Raw genomic sequence first — 12,351 nt, forward strand, 5'->3', positions numbered from 1 at the left:
AATTATAAGCTCATATTACATTTATATCGCACGAATCAAGTTTTAGTACTATTTAAAAAAAAAAAACAAACAAAATAAGAAAAAACTTTGAGAAAATAAAATGTTGGACATTTAAGTCTAGTGGAGGTGGTGTAATTTCAAATGAACATTTATGCACTTTGAAGAGACTTTTCATCTTCTTCTAAGCATTTAATTCAAGTGGACATTGGATAAAAGAGTATGCACGTCGAAGAATACGACTTTTATTGTTGGATAAGATGTTTGACTTTCATAAATGTAAAAATGAGAAAAACAAACACAAACAACTCGGACTTTTTAAGAATTTATAAACGTTGAAATTTTTATAAAAGTGAATAGTGAGACTTTCGGAACCGATCCTTTCAATTGGTAATTGCTTTTATCATAATTAGGGACCTTAATTTGAGATTATTTATTTACTTTTTATTATAACAAGGGCCTTAATTACAGAGTATTTGGTATCAGAATTAGCCATCATGTCGAGTATGAAATCGGACACAACTAATCGAGTATAAGATTGAAAGCATTGTGACTTTATGGTCGAGTTACGGAAGGGACGACCTAAAAATTAAATCGTTAAATAGATAAATAAGTGAAATCATCAATAAAGTGAGAGTTGTAACATAATTGGCTAATGTCAATGAAGCTTAGGATGAGACAAAAGAATGACCTAAATAGTTGGGTCATGCTTTTCTTACATTCAACAATATATTTTTGCATGTCTACTCCAAATTTCCACCATTATCAATTAACTTATTTATTTGTGAATAATTTCGACCATTATTTAGCACCTTAATTATAATATACGAAACCTTGGGGCTGGGAAGACAGCCGTACATGTGAGTGGTGGACACGAAGAAATCTGCAACCGAAATTGGCCTTTGATTTTGGCGCATGCACTTTCTCTTTACGCAACATCCACTACTAGTTGCTCAAGTATGTTTTTTTTCTTTGATTACTTCCACGACTTCTAGAAATTAGTTGTTATTATGTATTTAGGTTGTCCTTTTCACTTTTTCTCGCACACAAACCTAACAACTCTGCCATCCAAACTTAAGTGGTAGCTTTTCTTCGCATCAAATAAACCAGTGGTTTTCACACCCCCAATGGGCCAATATGACCGACCCTTTCTTTTTTTTTTTCTTCTCTAATAAATTTGAAAATGATTTTGGTTGCAATTTCGTCCACTCACTGGAGCTTGAAAGTTGAAACAAGTATATATAGAGTTCAGAGTTGTTAGGGAGCAATGCATATCCTGACGCGTGTACTGTTTTCAGACTTTTTTTGGTTGACCTTTTCCCTATACAATGTGCAAGTTTGGCTATTATTTCCTAAACGTATAGCCAACGAAATTTGAGTGTAATCCACCATTATTTTGTATCCATTTTATTTCGAGAACCTTCTTTTTTCTTCACCCCAACCCCACGTCGAGCCGACAGATCGGTTGACTTCTCAGCTTTCTTACGTGTTTTAAAGAAGTTTTCAGGAGTCAAAAAATCATACAACGTCGTTTTCACCGCCGAAAGTTTTTACCTTTTCAACATTCTTCTAGTAATTATTTCGGTAATAATTAAGTGAGCAATACTTTTTTCCTTTTGCGTGTCTCACGCCTATTTCTCACCTCACTCGACCCTTAAAGAGGTAAATGTGAACTTCTTTTTATTTTACTCTTTCACACTCTTTTCTTTTTTAGACTTTTTTAATCTTCTTCTTTGTTTGCTGATCTGCTCTTGTCTGCCATTGCCCATTTATTCTATATTTTTCTCTAGAATGCTAAGGCAACTGCAAAGTGCAAAATTTTTTCAACGCTTTAGGACCTTTTTTTTATCACTTGGGATTTGAGAATAGAATGTGATGCATAACTCTTGGAATAGAGTGTTCTTACCTCTCTTTAAGAGATTTACATTCATATATACTTCTTGACATTACAAACAAACTTCATTTGCTACTCGTCAATATCTTCTCTTATATTACCTTGCAGAAATCTCGAGTCAGGTCTGTGTTTTTCTTACTGAAAAAGGTATAAAAAAACTATTTCTAAAATGAGAAAATGGGGTTCGTGTTGCTCAAAATGAAGAATCATATTATGATTGTAAAACACTTATGAAATTCATTTAAATATGAAAGATTATGGTTAAGTTGTGCTGGGATTTTGCTGAAAGATTATGATTAGGTTAAAAACCCCTAGGTTAAGAAACGATCAGTTCTCATAACACAATCAAGAAGAATCATAATTATCTCTTCATCTTTAACAAAGACAATCACTGGACCTCCAAGTACTGTCATTAGAATGTCAAAAGAAGAGAATTACACCACCTGCTTCATTACATTACAATCCTCCCAGAAAAAAAAAAAACAAAAACAAAAACAAAAAAGATAATGTAAGAGCTAATGATAACTGACTCACACACACACACAAGAGAGATAACTAGAATGTACAGCGCAAAGGATCCAACTAACCCAACTCCAGAAACACACTTATCCTAGAGCTCTCATGCACACCCTGTGTACAAAAGCGGCAGCCTAAATAACCAATCATACAACAACATATATTAGTGCTAAGGAAAATATCATGGCATAGGAAGAGGGTACTATCATGTCATGGTCAACCCACACATTCAGAATACTGATCAGATTCTTCAGAATCTTCCTCAGATGTCACCTCAGACCCTTCTTCCTCTTCATTATCATCTTCAACAATCCTGATAGATCTACTGGCAGTCATCTTGGTCAGTGCTGCAGTTTTACTCGCCCTCTGTGATCGCATGCTTACTGCGCTAGGAATGATAGGAACCACTGAAGTGGGTGAAACTTCTTCATCAGAAGAGCTATCTTCAGGCTTCACCCGTTTCCTGGAACGGGGTGGTCTGCTCGAGCGGGGGACTGGTGTTTGTGGAATACCAACAGAGCAATCACTGCCCAGATTAAACTCTAGATCTAACCTCCCTATCATTCATAAAGGAGGACAAACAATCAGACATATTTTAAGTAGAAAAGAAAAACAAATAAAAAGATAACCATATCGACTATACTCTAACTTGCATTTGTCACCGACACTGCAGCTAACTCATTAAAATTTAAACTGCATATATTATCCAGCAAGTGCCTTGGGTCAATTAAATTTACTTCCAATACTTCCATGCTTAGGCTAGCAATTATCATGCTACTGCATTATATGAAGCAAGTGGTAGTAAGATGATGATCATTTATCCAATAGGGTTTCTCATTCTTGTATTGTCTTTTGGAACAATTTGCCCGATCCAAAAGTTACCGATGCCATATGCCGCACAACACCAATAAAGAACTGTTGTTCCCTAGCACTTCTGCAGAGAAAGTAAAAGTTTTTACCCAAAATAGAATCAGCTTGATCTTGCAACAGTTCCTGTTCTGGTTGTCTATCTACTGCCTTAAGACGATCAGCCATCCGCTTCAGTTCCTTCACAAGATCCTTCTCTGCCAAGACAGATTCAGCTACATGATTTAGGAGCCTCCTCATTAACTTTATTGCCCCTTGTTCTGATGACCGAAAATGGAGCAAGACAAGTACTCTACATAGTGCCGAAACATATGCCTTCTCAGCAGCTGTCTTCTTTATATGGAAGCTTGCCACCTTGACAATCACAAAAAAAATATAAGTTTAAGGCCTGCAAAATTCAATTCAAGTATTCTTCCCAAAGGACATCTGTACCTAGGAATTTTACATATAACACCAATCTCTAACAAAGCATGCGTCCACAGTTTTAACTCAGCAGAATATGTTACTCTTTAATAGTTAATCTTCTTCTTCCTTCTTCTGTCAACAGCATTCTTCAATTACTTACCACTAAGGATTAGGAATTAGGATCATATGTGATATTCATGTGGCTATTTTCTTGTATAAGCGTTAGAATTATTTGTAAAACTGTGTACAAGATCATTAATCATTATGTTTAGGTTGTCTATGCATGTTAAATATTATATATCAAATTACAATAAAAATATATCATATAATCAGCCATACATAATTTGAAATTATAATATTTTAAATTATGTAGGTTATTGCAATTATAAGTTATATGCAAAATTTCAACATGATATTATAACATAGATTTTACTAATTTTGGGTGTTCTTCTAATGCTACAACCAAGCAAATGAGTAGGCATATTACTTTTATTCCTAAAACTACAAATTCCCAGGAATAGCAATGCCTATTCCTATAGTAGTTTCAAACTTTCAATGGTTATTCCTATTATATTTTGATTTTGCATAAAAAATATTCCGATAAAGAAAGGGGTTCTCAAACAGCCATCTAAGTTAGAGGATTGATGAGACTAGCATGGTTGGATCACTGACTAGATGATAAATACTTTTTTTTATGCAAGTAATTATTTCGAGAAAACATCAAGGGTGACCAGCTTTGTGGGGAGAACAAATTATATTCATAGACAACCCATTGGAAATCCTAAAAAGTATTTGTAACTTATATTGTAATAGGAGCTTCAGCAAGGTTAAGAACCAATCATATAGTAATTGAATCTAATAATTGTAAACAATTACCTCTACTGCAATGCGAATTGCAAGTCCCTCTTGGCCACACTCAAGTGGAGGTTCTAGAGAACCATCTTGTTCTTCTGGTAGTTCCCTTCTCCCATTTTCATCCTCTCTTGCAGTTTCCTTTTCATATAATGGAGCCTGCATCATCTGCAGCATAAAACGTGATGCTTGGATTGCACGCTTACGCATATTAGACACCATAAGTGTAGAAACCCCAGCATTGCCATTGATGCCAGGCCACATTGAACGTATGACAGGAATGAAAGACTTGGACAAACATTTCTGCATTTACAGAACCAAAATAGTTAGGTCATCAACATAAAACAAAATTCAGTCATAATTATCAGCAATTCATATATAAGACCTCATCTTGAAACTTGTGTTACTTGCCTTATGAATAGCAGAGAGGGAAGGGTAATGCTCAAAGAACACAGATAAACACTGCTTAAACCTGGTCAAAAAGCCAAGGAGAACAAACTTATATGGCTAAACCTTATACAGAAGACAAAATGACTGAAAAGAAATTTGCCTACCTCTGCAGGTGTTTTGTTTCAGTGCTGAAATACAAGTTAATGAGCTTAGCCAAGAGAGAGGGATGTAAAGAAGCTGGTAAGCTCGGATAGTTCTCACTTTGAAGAAGAATCTTTGCAAATCCCTCCCCAAGAATAGCTTGAACGGACTCATATTCATCGCTTGCTAAAGAGTTGTCCCAGTCATCTTTGTCAATTCCAGCATATAAAAGATCAAGCATTTGAACATTCGAACTTTCATCTATATCAGAAAAGTTTACAGGACTAAAAGCCTGCTTATTATCTCGGACTTTTGATGAGACGTCCACACCCAAGGCCCCGTCAACTTCCTGAGGCCCATGCCACATCCCAAGATCAATTAATGCCTTACAGGCCACTACACTAATTGGAGTGGGACCATTAATAAAAGAAAGCCTCAATTGCTTTACTATTTCCTCACTTGGCTTCCTCTCTAACAAGCCAAAAAGCCCAAGACCCCTGACAGCTATCCTCTGCACATCCAAGTGAACATGTTTTGCCTGCAATCAAAGTCCTTACCAGCAGTTAACACCACAGGGGAAAAAAGCTTTGAACTACGTTATATACACAATTTAAAGTGTGGGGAGCATTTGAATTTGACAGATACATGGACATGGTAAAAGTTATGGAAAAAGTATTTCCTCATTGGTGTCTTTATGTTGCATTGAGGAAAGGCAACATATTCTCACTTCTAAACAATGTCCTATATATGTTATTTTATTGAATTGCATAGATATTAAACATCATTTGAAGTATATATTTAATGAAGTATCTTCACAATACAGTTCATTTTGCTCTAGGGTGTGCGCAGTGAAAATTTACATTTCAATGATTGAGCCCCCTCCCCATGTCCCATGGTTTGTAGATTAGACAAATCCTGCTGCTTATCACACAGGTGTACTAGACGCTCAGACTCCTACCCAGATCCATTTAGCATACATCATAACAATATTAAAAGGAGAAAAGAAAATAGAATACTGAACATAAATTCATTACCCCTGGAAGCAATAAGGATTTCAGTAGTTCAGCAAGTTCAATAGCCCGTCCTTGAAGCAAATGGAATGGTTTTGCATTTTCCAAGACAAGGCTTGTCACAGCAAGAGTGTGCATCCACTGCATAGCATCTGCTGTTCTCTCTCTGCAAGGCAGAGCAAGCTCTTCTACAACCCCAAGAATAATTTCTTCAAATTCACCATTAGAAGCATGGACTTTCTTTGCTAGCCCAGACACCGAACCAGCCCATTCTTTGTCTCCACCAAGATTTATTCCATCTCCTATGACAACCATGTTCCCATCATCATCCACTTCATGCTCAAGAGGTTTGTGCAGCAGTTCCTGCACAAATGCACTAGCAACCTTCCTGATTGTAGCATCAGAAAAATCAAGCATTGCACCAAGCAATAGTAGCTGTCGAGATGCAAAACGATAATTTGGTCCTGCATATATTAGTTCAAATTAGGACACATAATTGGATGTAACTGACCCTCATGTCAACCAAATGAGCGTACACCCACCAGCATCAATATGAGCTTTCACCAAATCTACATAATCAGAAACTGTTGCAGGAAGAATTCTCTCTAGAAGGTCATTACTGTCTGAAGCTTCTGCTGCATAAACTGCTGCTTCAGTGCCCATGGTAGCAGCAGCATCAGAGCCTTTTGCCTGTTGAAGCACAGTTATGATTCTTATATGATCAGAATGAAGTATGGTAGATTTAGTTTATGCAACTTCAAGAATTGATTACAAAATTGTAACCATAAGAGATGCAACAAACAACCCAAAAACCTTGGTAACTAAAAGAGATACATTATTTTTTATGAACTTTCATTAGCACAATTATTTACATTATTATTACTAATTGCAAAAGTCCATTCCTGAAAATCACAATTCTTCCCAAAGAGAAAAAGGACATTCCAACAAATGGGATAATATGAATTCTGGCAGTTGCAAGAGATTACTTGAAATGATTGAAACAGGTAGGTTGGCTACCATGTCTGCACATTTAAAAGCAAATTTTAGTATAACAGATGATTCTGAATCCATCCTCTAAACATTAATTAATATCTGATAGAGAAACAGGAAAGGTGTGTTGTTGATTTTTTGAGTGGAACTCTAAATTTGGGAATACCAAGGGTTAGGACTACATGCAGTGAGACTTATACTGCTTCCTTATATTCAAATAATAGAGTCTAGGATTAGAACAGTTTGGAATTTAGTCATTAGTTTGAGAGTTATACATGTTTTTATGCACCGGTGGCAGAAAAATCTACTTGCACCTGGAAAAGTTAAGTCAGTTTTGAATTTAGTCAATAGTTTGAGAGTCATTAATAAGTTTTGAATTTAGTCATTAGTTTGATAGTCATTAACAAGTTTTTGAAAAATGAAACATAGAAACTCACTTGCGCTTCAGTCTGCAAGTGCCTGCATACAGTTTTCCAATAAAGAGCAACCTCTGCCTCCATTAGCTGGATGCCTGGGATGCAATCCACCGAGTCCCCTAAAATCATTAAGGAAAAGCATAAGGATGCTGTAAATTACAAGCCCAGTCCTAATTCTCTCAAATTATAAGCCATGAAACAGGTGAACATTTCAGCTTAAAAAAATCAGTGTGTTTTAGGAGCCATAGGACACCGCCACGGCAGATTTACATGAGCCAATATGTTCTATATATTACTTTGGACTATAAAGTATAAACTTCAATTGCTCTACCCTGTTCCTAGACCATACAATTTTTAAATGTATATAAAAAATGCATCTTACGTTCTATCTTTCTAACCACTCAAGGGTCATGACCAACAAGGACATTTTCTTCATGTACAGCTCAGCCAATCCGCAAATTCTATTTTTAGATAGATGCCAATTTTAAGATTGTTGTAGCAGGAAAGGGTTTAGCAAAGATATTTTGCTAGTGTAACCAATCTCATGTCAGGACCCACAACTCCTTACCCACCCCACCTGGCATGATAAATTAACCTATCTTTTACGTCTGACTAGTTAAGTAGAAATACTACAAAGCTCAACCAACCTTCCATTCCGTCAACTCTTGACGACACATATTGCCGAATACTTTCACCATCATTTAGATTCACTAACCCAGCTTTTAATAAAGCCTCCATCACAGCATTTCCAACCAATTCATATGTTTCAACATCAAGATACTTGAGAAGTTCTACAGGGTCTCCACTGCAGCACTTAATAAGCCACTCATCTTTCATTAACTTAATACACTCCTTAGAGACAGCTGGAGAACGATCAGCTAGTCCTCTCTGAAGAATTATCGTTCTGAGCTTGATGCTACAAAATAAAACAAATAAATTTGAAAAAGAGAATATGTAAAAATTCATTAAAAGACTATACATAAGCAGTATGCTAGCCAACTGGAAAAGCTAAACCAGGGCAATACTCAAAACTCCACATTAACTAGGTTTTAAAAGTATGTAATTGCCATTGTTAGTGAACTCACACACTATAAATTACTTTAGTAGAATCGAAACACACAGAATTTATACTGCAAAAAGTATATCAATCATGGATACAAGAGTTCATTGATTTACCATGAGGTTAAAGAAAAGGGGAGAAAGGTACATAACAGGTATAGTGACACCACATTTACCTTAGGCTTTGAAGAGGAAATTTATTAGCAAGAACGCAGTATGCTGTCTTGCGCACTGACTCGCTCACATCCACAGTGCAATCAACAATTACTTGGGCCGTTGTATTTGAAGGAGGCAATGATAGCACTATTGTCTTACGAACCTCCTGCAGACATGCCATAGCCTTATAGATGTAGAAAGCACTACAATATTTCATCTAATAAACATAGAGATCAATGTTTTGTTCCTAGGCCTCATAGTAAAAGAACTTTTATCCATTTGGTAATAGCATGATTACTGCCTGTGGAAAATAGAAAGTTAGAAAAAAAAAATGTAGTATTAAATGCATCCCATCCGCTTGTCCTGCACTACCATACCAGCATTGTCCTTACTTTTTGCTTAAAAGAGTAGAAGTACCATACAAGACATGTAATTATGCCAAGAGAAAGGGTATTCTTGTGAAAGTAAACAAAAATAAGTCATGACTTTGACCAAGGGAAAACATTTTGGGACATTTCAATTAAGTCAGCATCAACAAAAATATATTGAATCGAATCAGTAAGGAAACTCACCGCATTCTGTTCTAGAGGAAGCACCTCAAGAAATAAATCTAGGATATCACTGTTCTCACCATCATTTGCAAAGCGTGATAGAGCCCTGACTGCAAATGTACGGATTACAGGGACCTTGTCCCTTACTCGCAGCATCATGCAATCTATCACCTCGTCCCAAATTTCATTGCTCACTTCCACATCATCTGGCAACCGCATGATGATCTACAAGTGCAGGAATTTCATATGAAAGCACAAAAATAAGTTCCCAAGACTTTTACTATGAAAACTCTGGTAAGAAATAACATTCAGACTAACCAAAATGATCTTTCATGACAACATACCCAAATGATGTGCAAGATCTAAAGCAGTTGAATTTGATGTTTCTAGACAAACTAAGACTAGTTTCACTTTCTCGAAACTAGGACTTCAAAGAGACCAGCATTTGCAAGCACAAGTATGGGGGAAATATTATGAAAAGTCTACTCTAACTGCAAATCCAGTGGAACAATTAAAACCCGGTACAGGAGCTTTCTGAAAACATTTTCTATCAGAAAAAACGTTGTCCCAAATGCTAAAAGGCAAGCCTCCAAGAGCCCGACTGCTCTAGGGAAAAGCAATACTATTAAAATACCCCCTGTTTCAACATTTACCACTAAGTTATGCGATGCTAAAACTACAAGAACAATCAGACTCGAATTTCATTTACCATACCACTCCTCCACTCTCTGATCAAGCAAACAATGAGTAATATTGCAGAGTTTGCACCACCTTAATTTTTAATATAACAAGAACAACAAAAACTAACTGTGCAACTTAATGAACGAGTAGGCAAAGATCATAGTCCTTTGGCAAGACAGTAATGTAGCTTAGAAACGTATATGAACAATATTTAATATCCTCTCTTGTCCTCTCCCTCCATACTACCAAACGTAGTGTAAAATCAAAATTCCCTTCCAAGTTACCAGTTTAAATTGGTCACCCACATTTTTTATTTCCACCTATCCAAATCTACAAAAACAACTCCGCAGCAAAATAAATACGGTAGGGTTTTTTTCTCAGCGACAAAACAGGTTAAAACTGTTAAAAACCTGAACAAGTACAAAGCCAAATTTCACCCCCTAAAATTTTATGTTATTTCCCCTCAATTTTCTAAGAAATCATCCACGTCAGATAGTCAAGACAGCTTCATTCAGCTCAATTAAAAAAAAATACCAAATCATTCAAACTCCTGATATTTTTCCTACACTTTCCCAGCAACCAAACACCACGAAAAACCTACACCATACCTCCGAAACAATCTGGCACGCTCGAAACCTAGCGGTCCTGTTGGCCGCCACGGCGGCGGCCAGAAGGAACCTGAGGAACTCCTCCAGGAACGCGTCGCAATCAGAGACATGGTCGGGGTCACGGGCGCCGGCAAAGACGGAGACAAATCGGACCACGCGCTCGGTGGAGGTAACACGCCGCTGGAAGCTGTAGAGCGGGGTTAGGGTTTTGGAGAAGGCGGAGAAGAATCGGGCCGGGCACGACGATCTGGATCGGACGGCCGAGAGCTCCTTGAGTTTCCGGTTGTGAGTAGCGTAGGAGGTCCGCGTCTCGTCCAGGATTTTCGCTATTCTCTGCTTCAATTGCCTCTGTTCCTCTGTCTCCTCCGCCATTTCTCTCTCTCTCTCACACACACAAATTGGATCTAATGCTCTGGTAAACGTTTTTTGAATTCGAGCGGGAGTTGAAGGACGCGAAACGACTAGTCATGGGCCGGACCTTGCATTTGTTTGGGCCTCATATTTCTCCTCTTTTTTTTTTAAAGCATTTCTGTTTTTTTGACTGTAACACCAAACCCGAATTGTATTTTCTACTCTCTGACGTGGTCATGTGCGGACTTAAAAATTTAAAAAAAAAAATAAAAAATAAAAAAAAATAAAAAAATAAATTGAAACTTTTTAGCTTAGAAAAGACACGGATGACTCTCTTCTCTTCCCACATTTTCACACAAATCTCTCTTTCCTCTTCCCTCTTCCCTCACCCCTCACCGACGGCCGACACCGTTTACTGGTGGACACCGAAAGAGGTACCTTAGTCCACGTTGCATACGCTGCAAGCAACACGTTGCTTTAAACGACACCGTTCACTTGTGGACAGGACAGCTTCACTGCTGATCTTCTCTCGCTGTTGCTCTTTCTTTTGGAGGCTCTCTTTCGTTGTGCAAGCAAAAGAACGATGGCGAGCAATCTGTGCCGTTTATTCTCATCAAGCGCTCTCAAGCTGACCTTCTCCCACACCAGATCCGACCAGCTCACTCGCTCGCTGTCGAACTCAGTGAACCGACTCATCTGCTCCGCGACTCAGCAGCCCCATCCGCTCGAAGAAAACCCTAAGCAGAGCCACAAGCAGAGACTACGGAAAAGGATCTCCAAAACGAAAGCCAGGAAGAAAATCAAGAAGACGACGAATGACTACGACGACAATGGCAATTTTGTGAATAAAGCAACTGGCGAGGTCGGTGGGCCCCGTGGTCCGGAGCCCACCCGGTTCGGCGACTGGGAGAAGAACGGCCGGTGCTGTGATTTTTGAGATTTGAGAAATTTTTTTGTATTTTGCTTTGGTGATTCGATGTCGTTTTGCCCAAATCACATTTTGATGGTTGGGGTTTCGTATTTTGAAGAGAATAAATAAAATCAATTATACTGTTTTTGTTTTCTCTGAATTTACCGCGAATCTAGATTCTTCAACTCAAAATTGAAACCACAATGGGGTCTTAAACCTAAATAGTTGAAGTGGAGGGGTTCTGCTGAGACAAAGGATTGGGTGTAGCCGTGTAGGAACAAAATTGAAATGTTATAAGCCAGGCTAAGCAGCTAAATATGAATCAAGTTGCATACCATATTCACATTCTATATTTATCTGCATTTTCTCAAATTTCAAATAGAGTATTAGAATTTGAAATATACATGTGAAGTCTTCTACGAGCTTGTTCATAAAAGCTAATCGAGTCGAACCGAATTTATATAAATATGTATCGTTTAATAATCAACCTTAGTTTTGTATATGCGAACGGCTGTTTAATAATCAACTCAAACTTAATTGAGAAGTGTCCGAATATA

At 37.5% G+C, this 12,351-nt stretch overlaps 2 protein-coding genes across 2 annotated transcripts; one reads left to right on the forward strand and one right to left on the reverse strand.

The window, feature by feature from the left end:
• Positions 1–2,207: 2,207 nt before the first annotated feature.
• LOC132183055 (uncharacterized) lies at positions 2,208–10,955 on the reverse strand. Its single transcript, XM_059596450.1, has 12 exons — positions 10,534–10,955; positions 9,266–9,469; positions 8,714–8,859; positions 8,126–8,394; positions 7,500–7,597; positions 6,615–6,762; positions 6,097–6,536; positions 5,086–5,600; positions 4,943–5,003; positions 4,556–4,834; positions 3,367–3,628; positions 2,208–2,964 (listed from the first exon to the last, which is right to left on the reverse strand). The coding sequence occupies exons 1-12, from the start codon at positions 10,903–10,905 to the stop codon at positions 2,624–2,626; spliced, it is 3,135 nt and encodes a 1,044-aa protein (XP_059452433.1). The 5' UTR covers positions 10,906–10,955; the 3' UTR covers positions 2,208–2,623.
• A 269-nt stretch (positions 10,956–11,224) lies between these two features.
• On the forward strand, positions 11,225–11,946 carry LOC132182768 (uncharacterized). Its single transcript, XM_059596106.1, has one exon. The coding sequence runs from the start codon at positions 11,468–11,470 to the stop codon at positions 11,819–11,821; it is 354 nt and encodes a 117-aa protein (XP_059452089.1). The 5' UTR covers positions 11,225–11,467; the 3' UTR covers positions 11,822–11,946.
• Positions 11,947–12,351: the final 405 nt, after the last annotated feature.

Source organism: Corylus avellana, chromosome ca5 (genome assembly GCF_901000735.1).
Source record: "Corylus avellana chromosome ca5, CavTom2PMs-1.0".
In the NCBI taxonomy this organism is placed as follows: domain Eukaryota; kingdom Viridiplantae; phylum Streptophyta; class Magnoliopsida; order Fagales; family Betulaceae; genus Corylus; species Corylus avellana.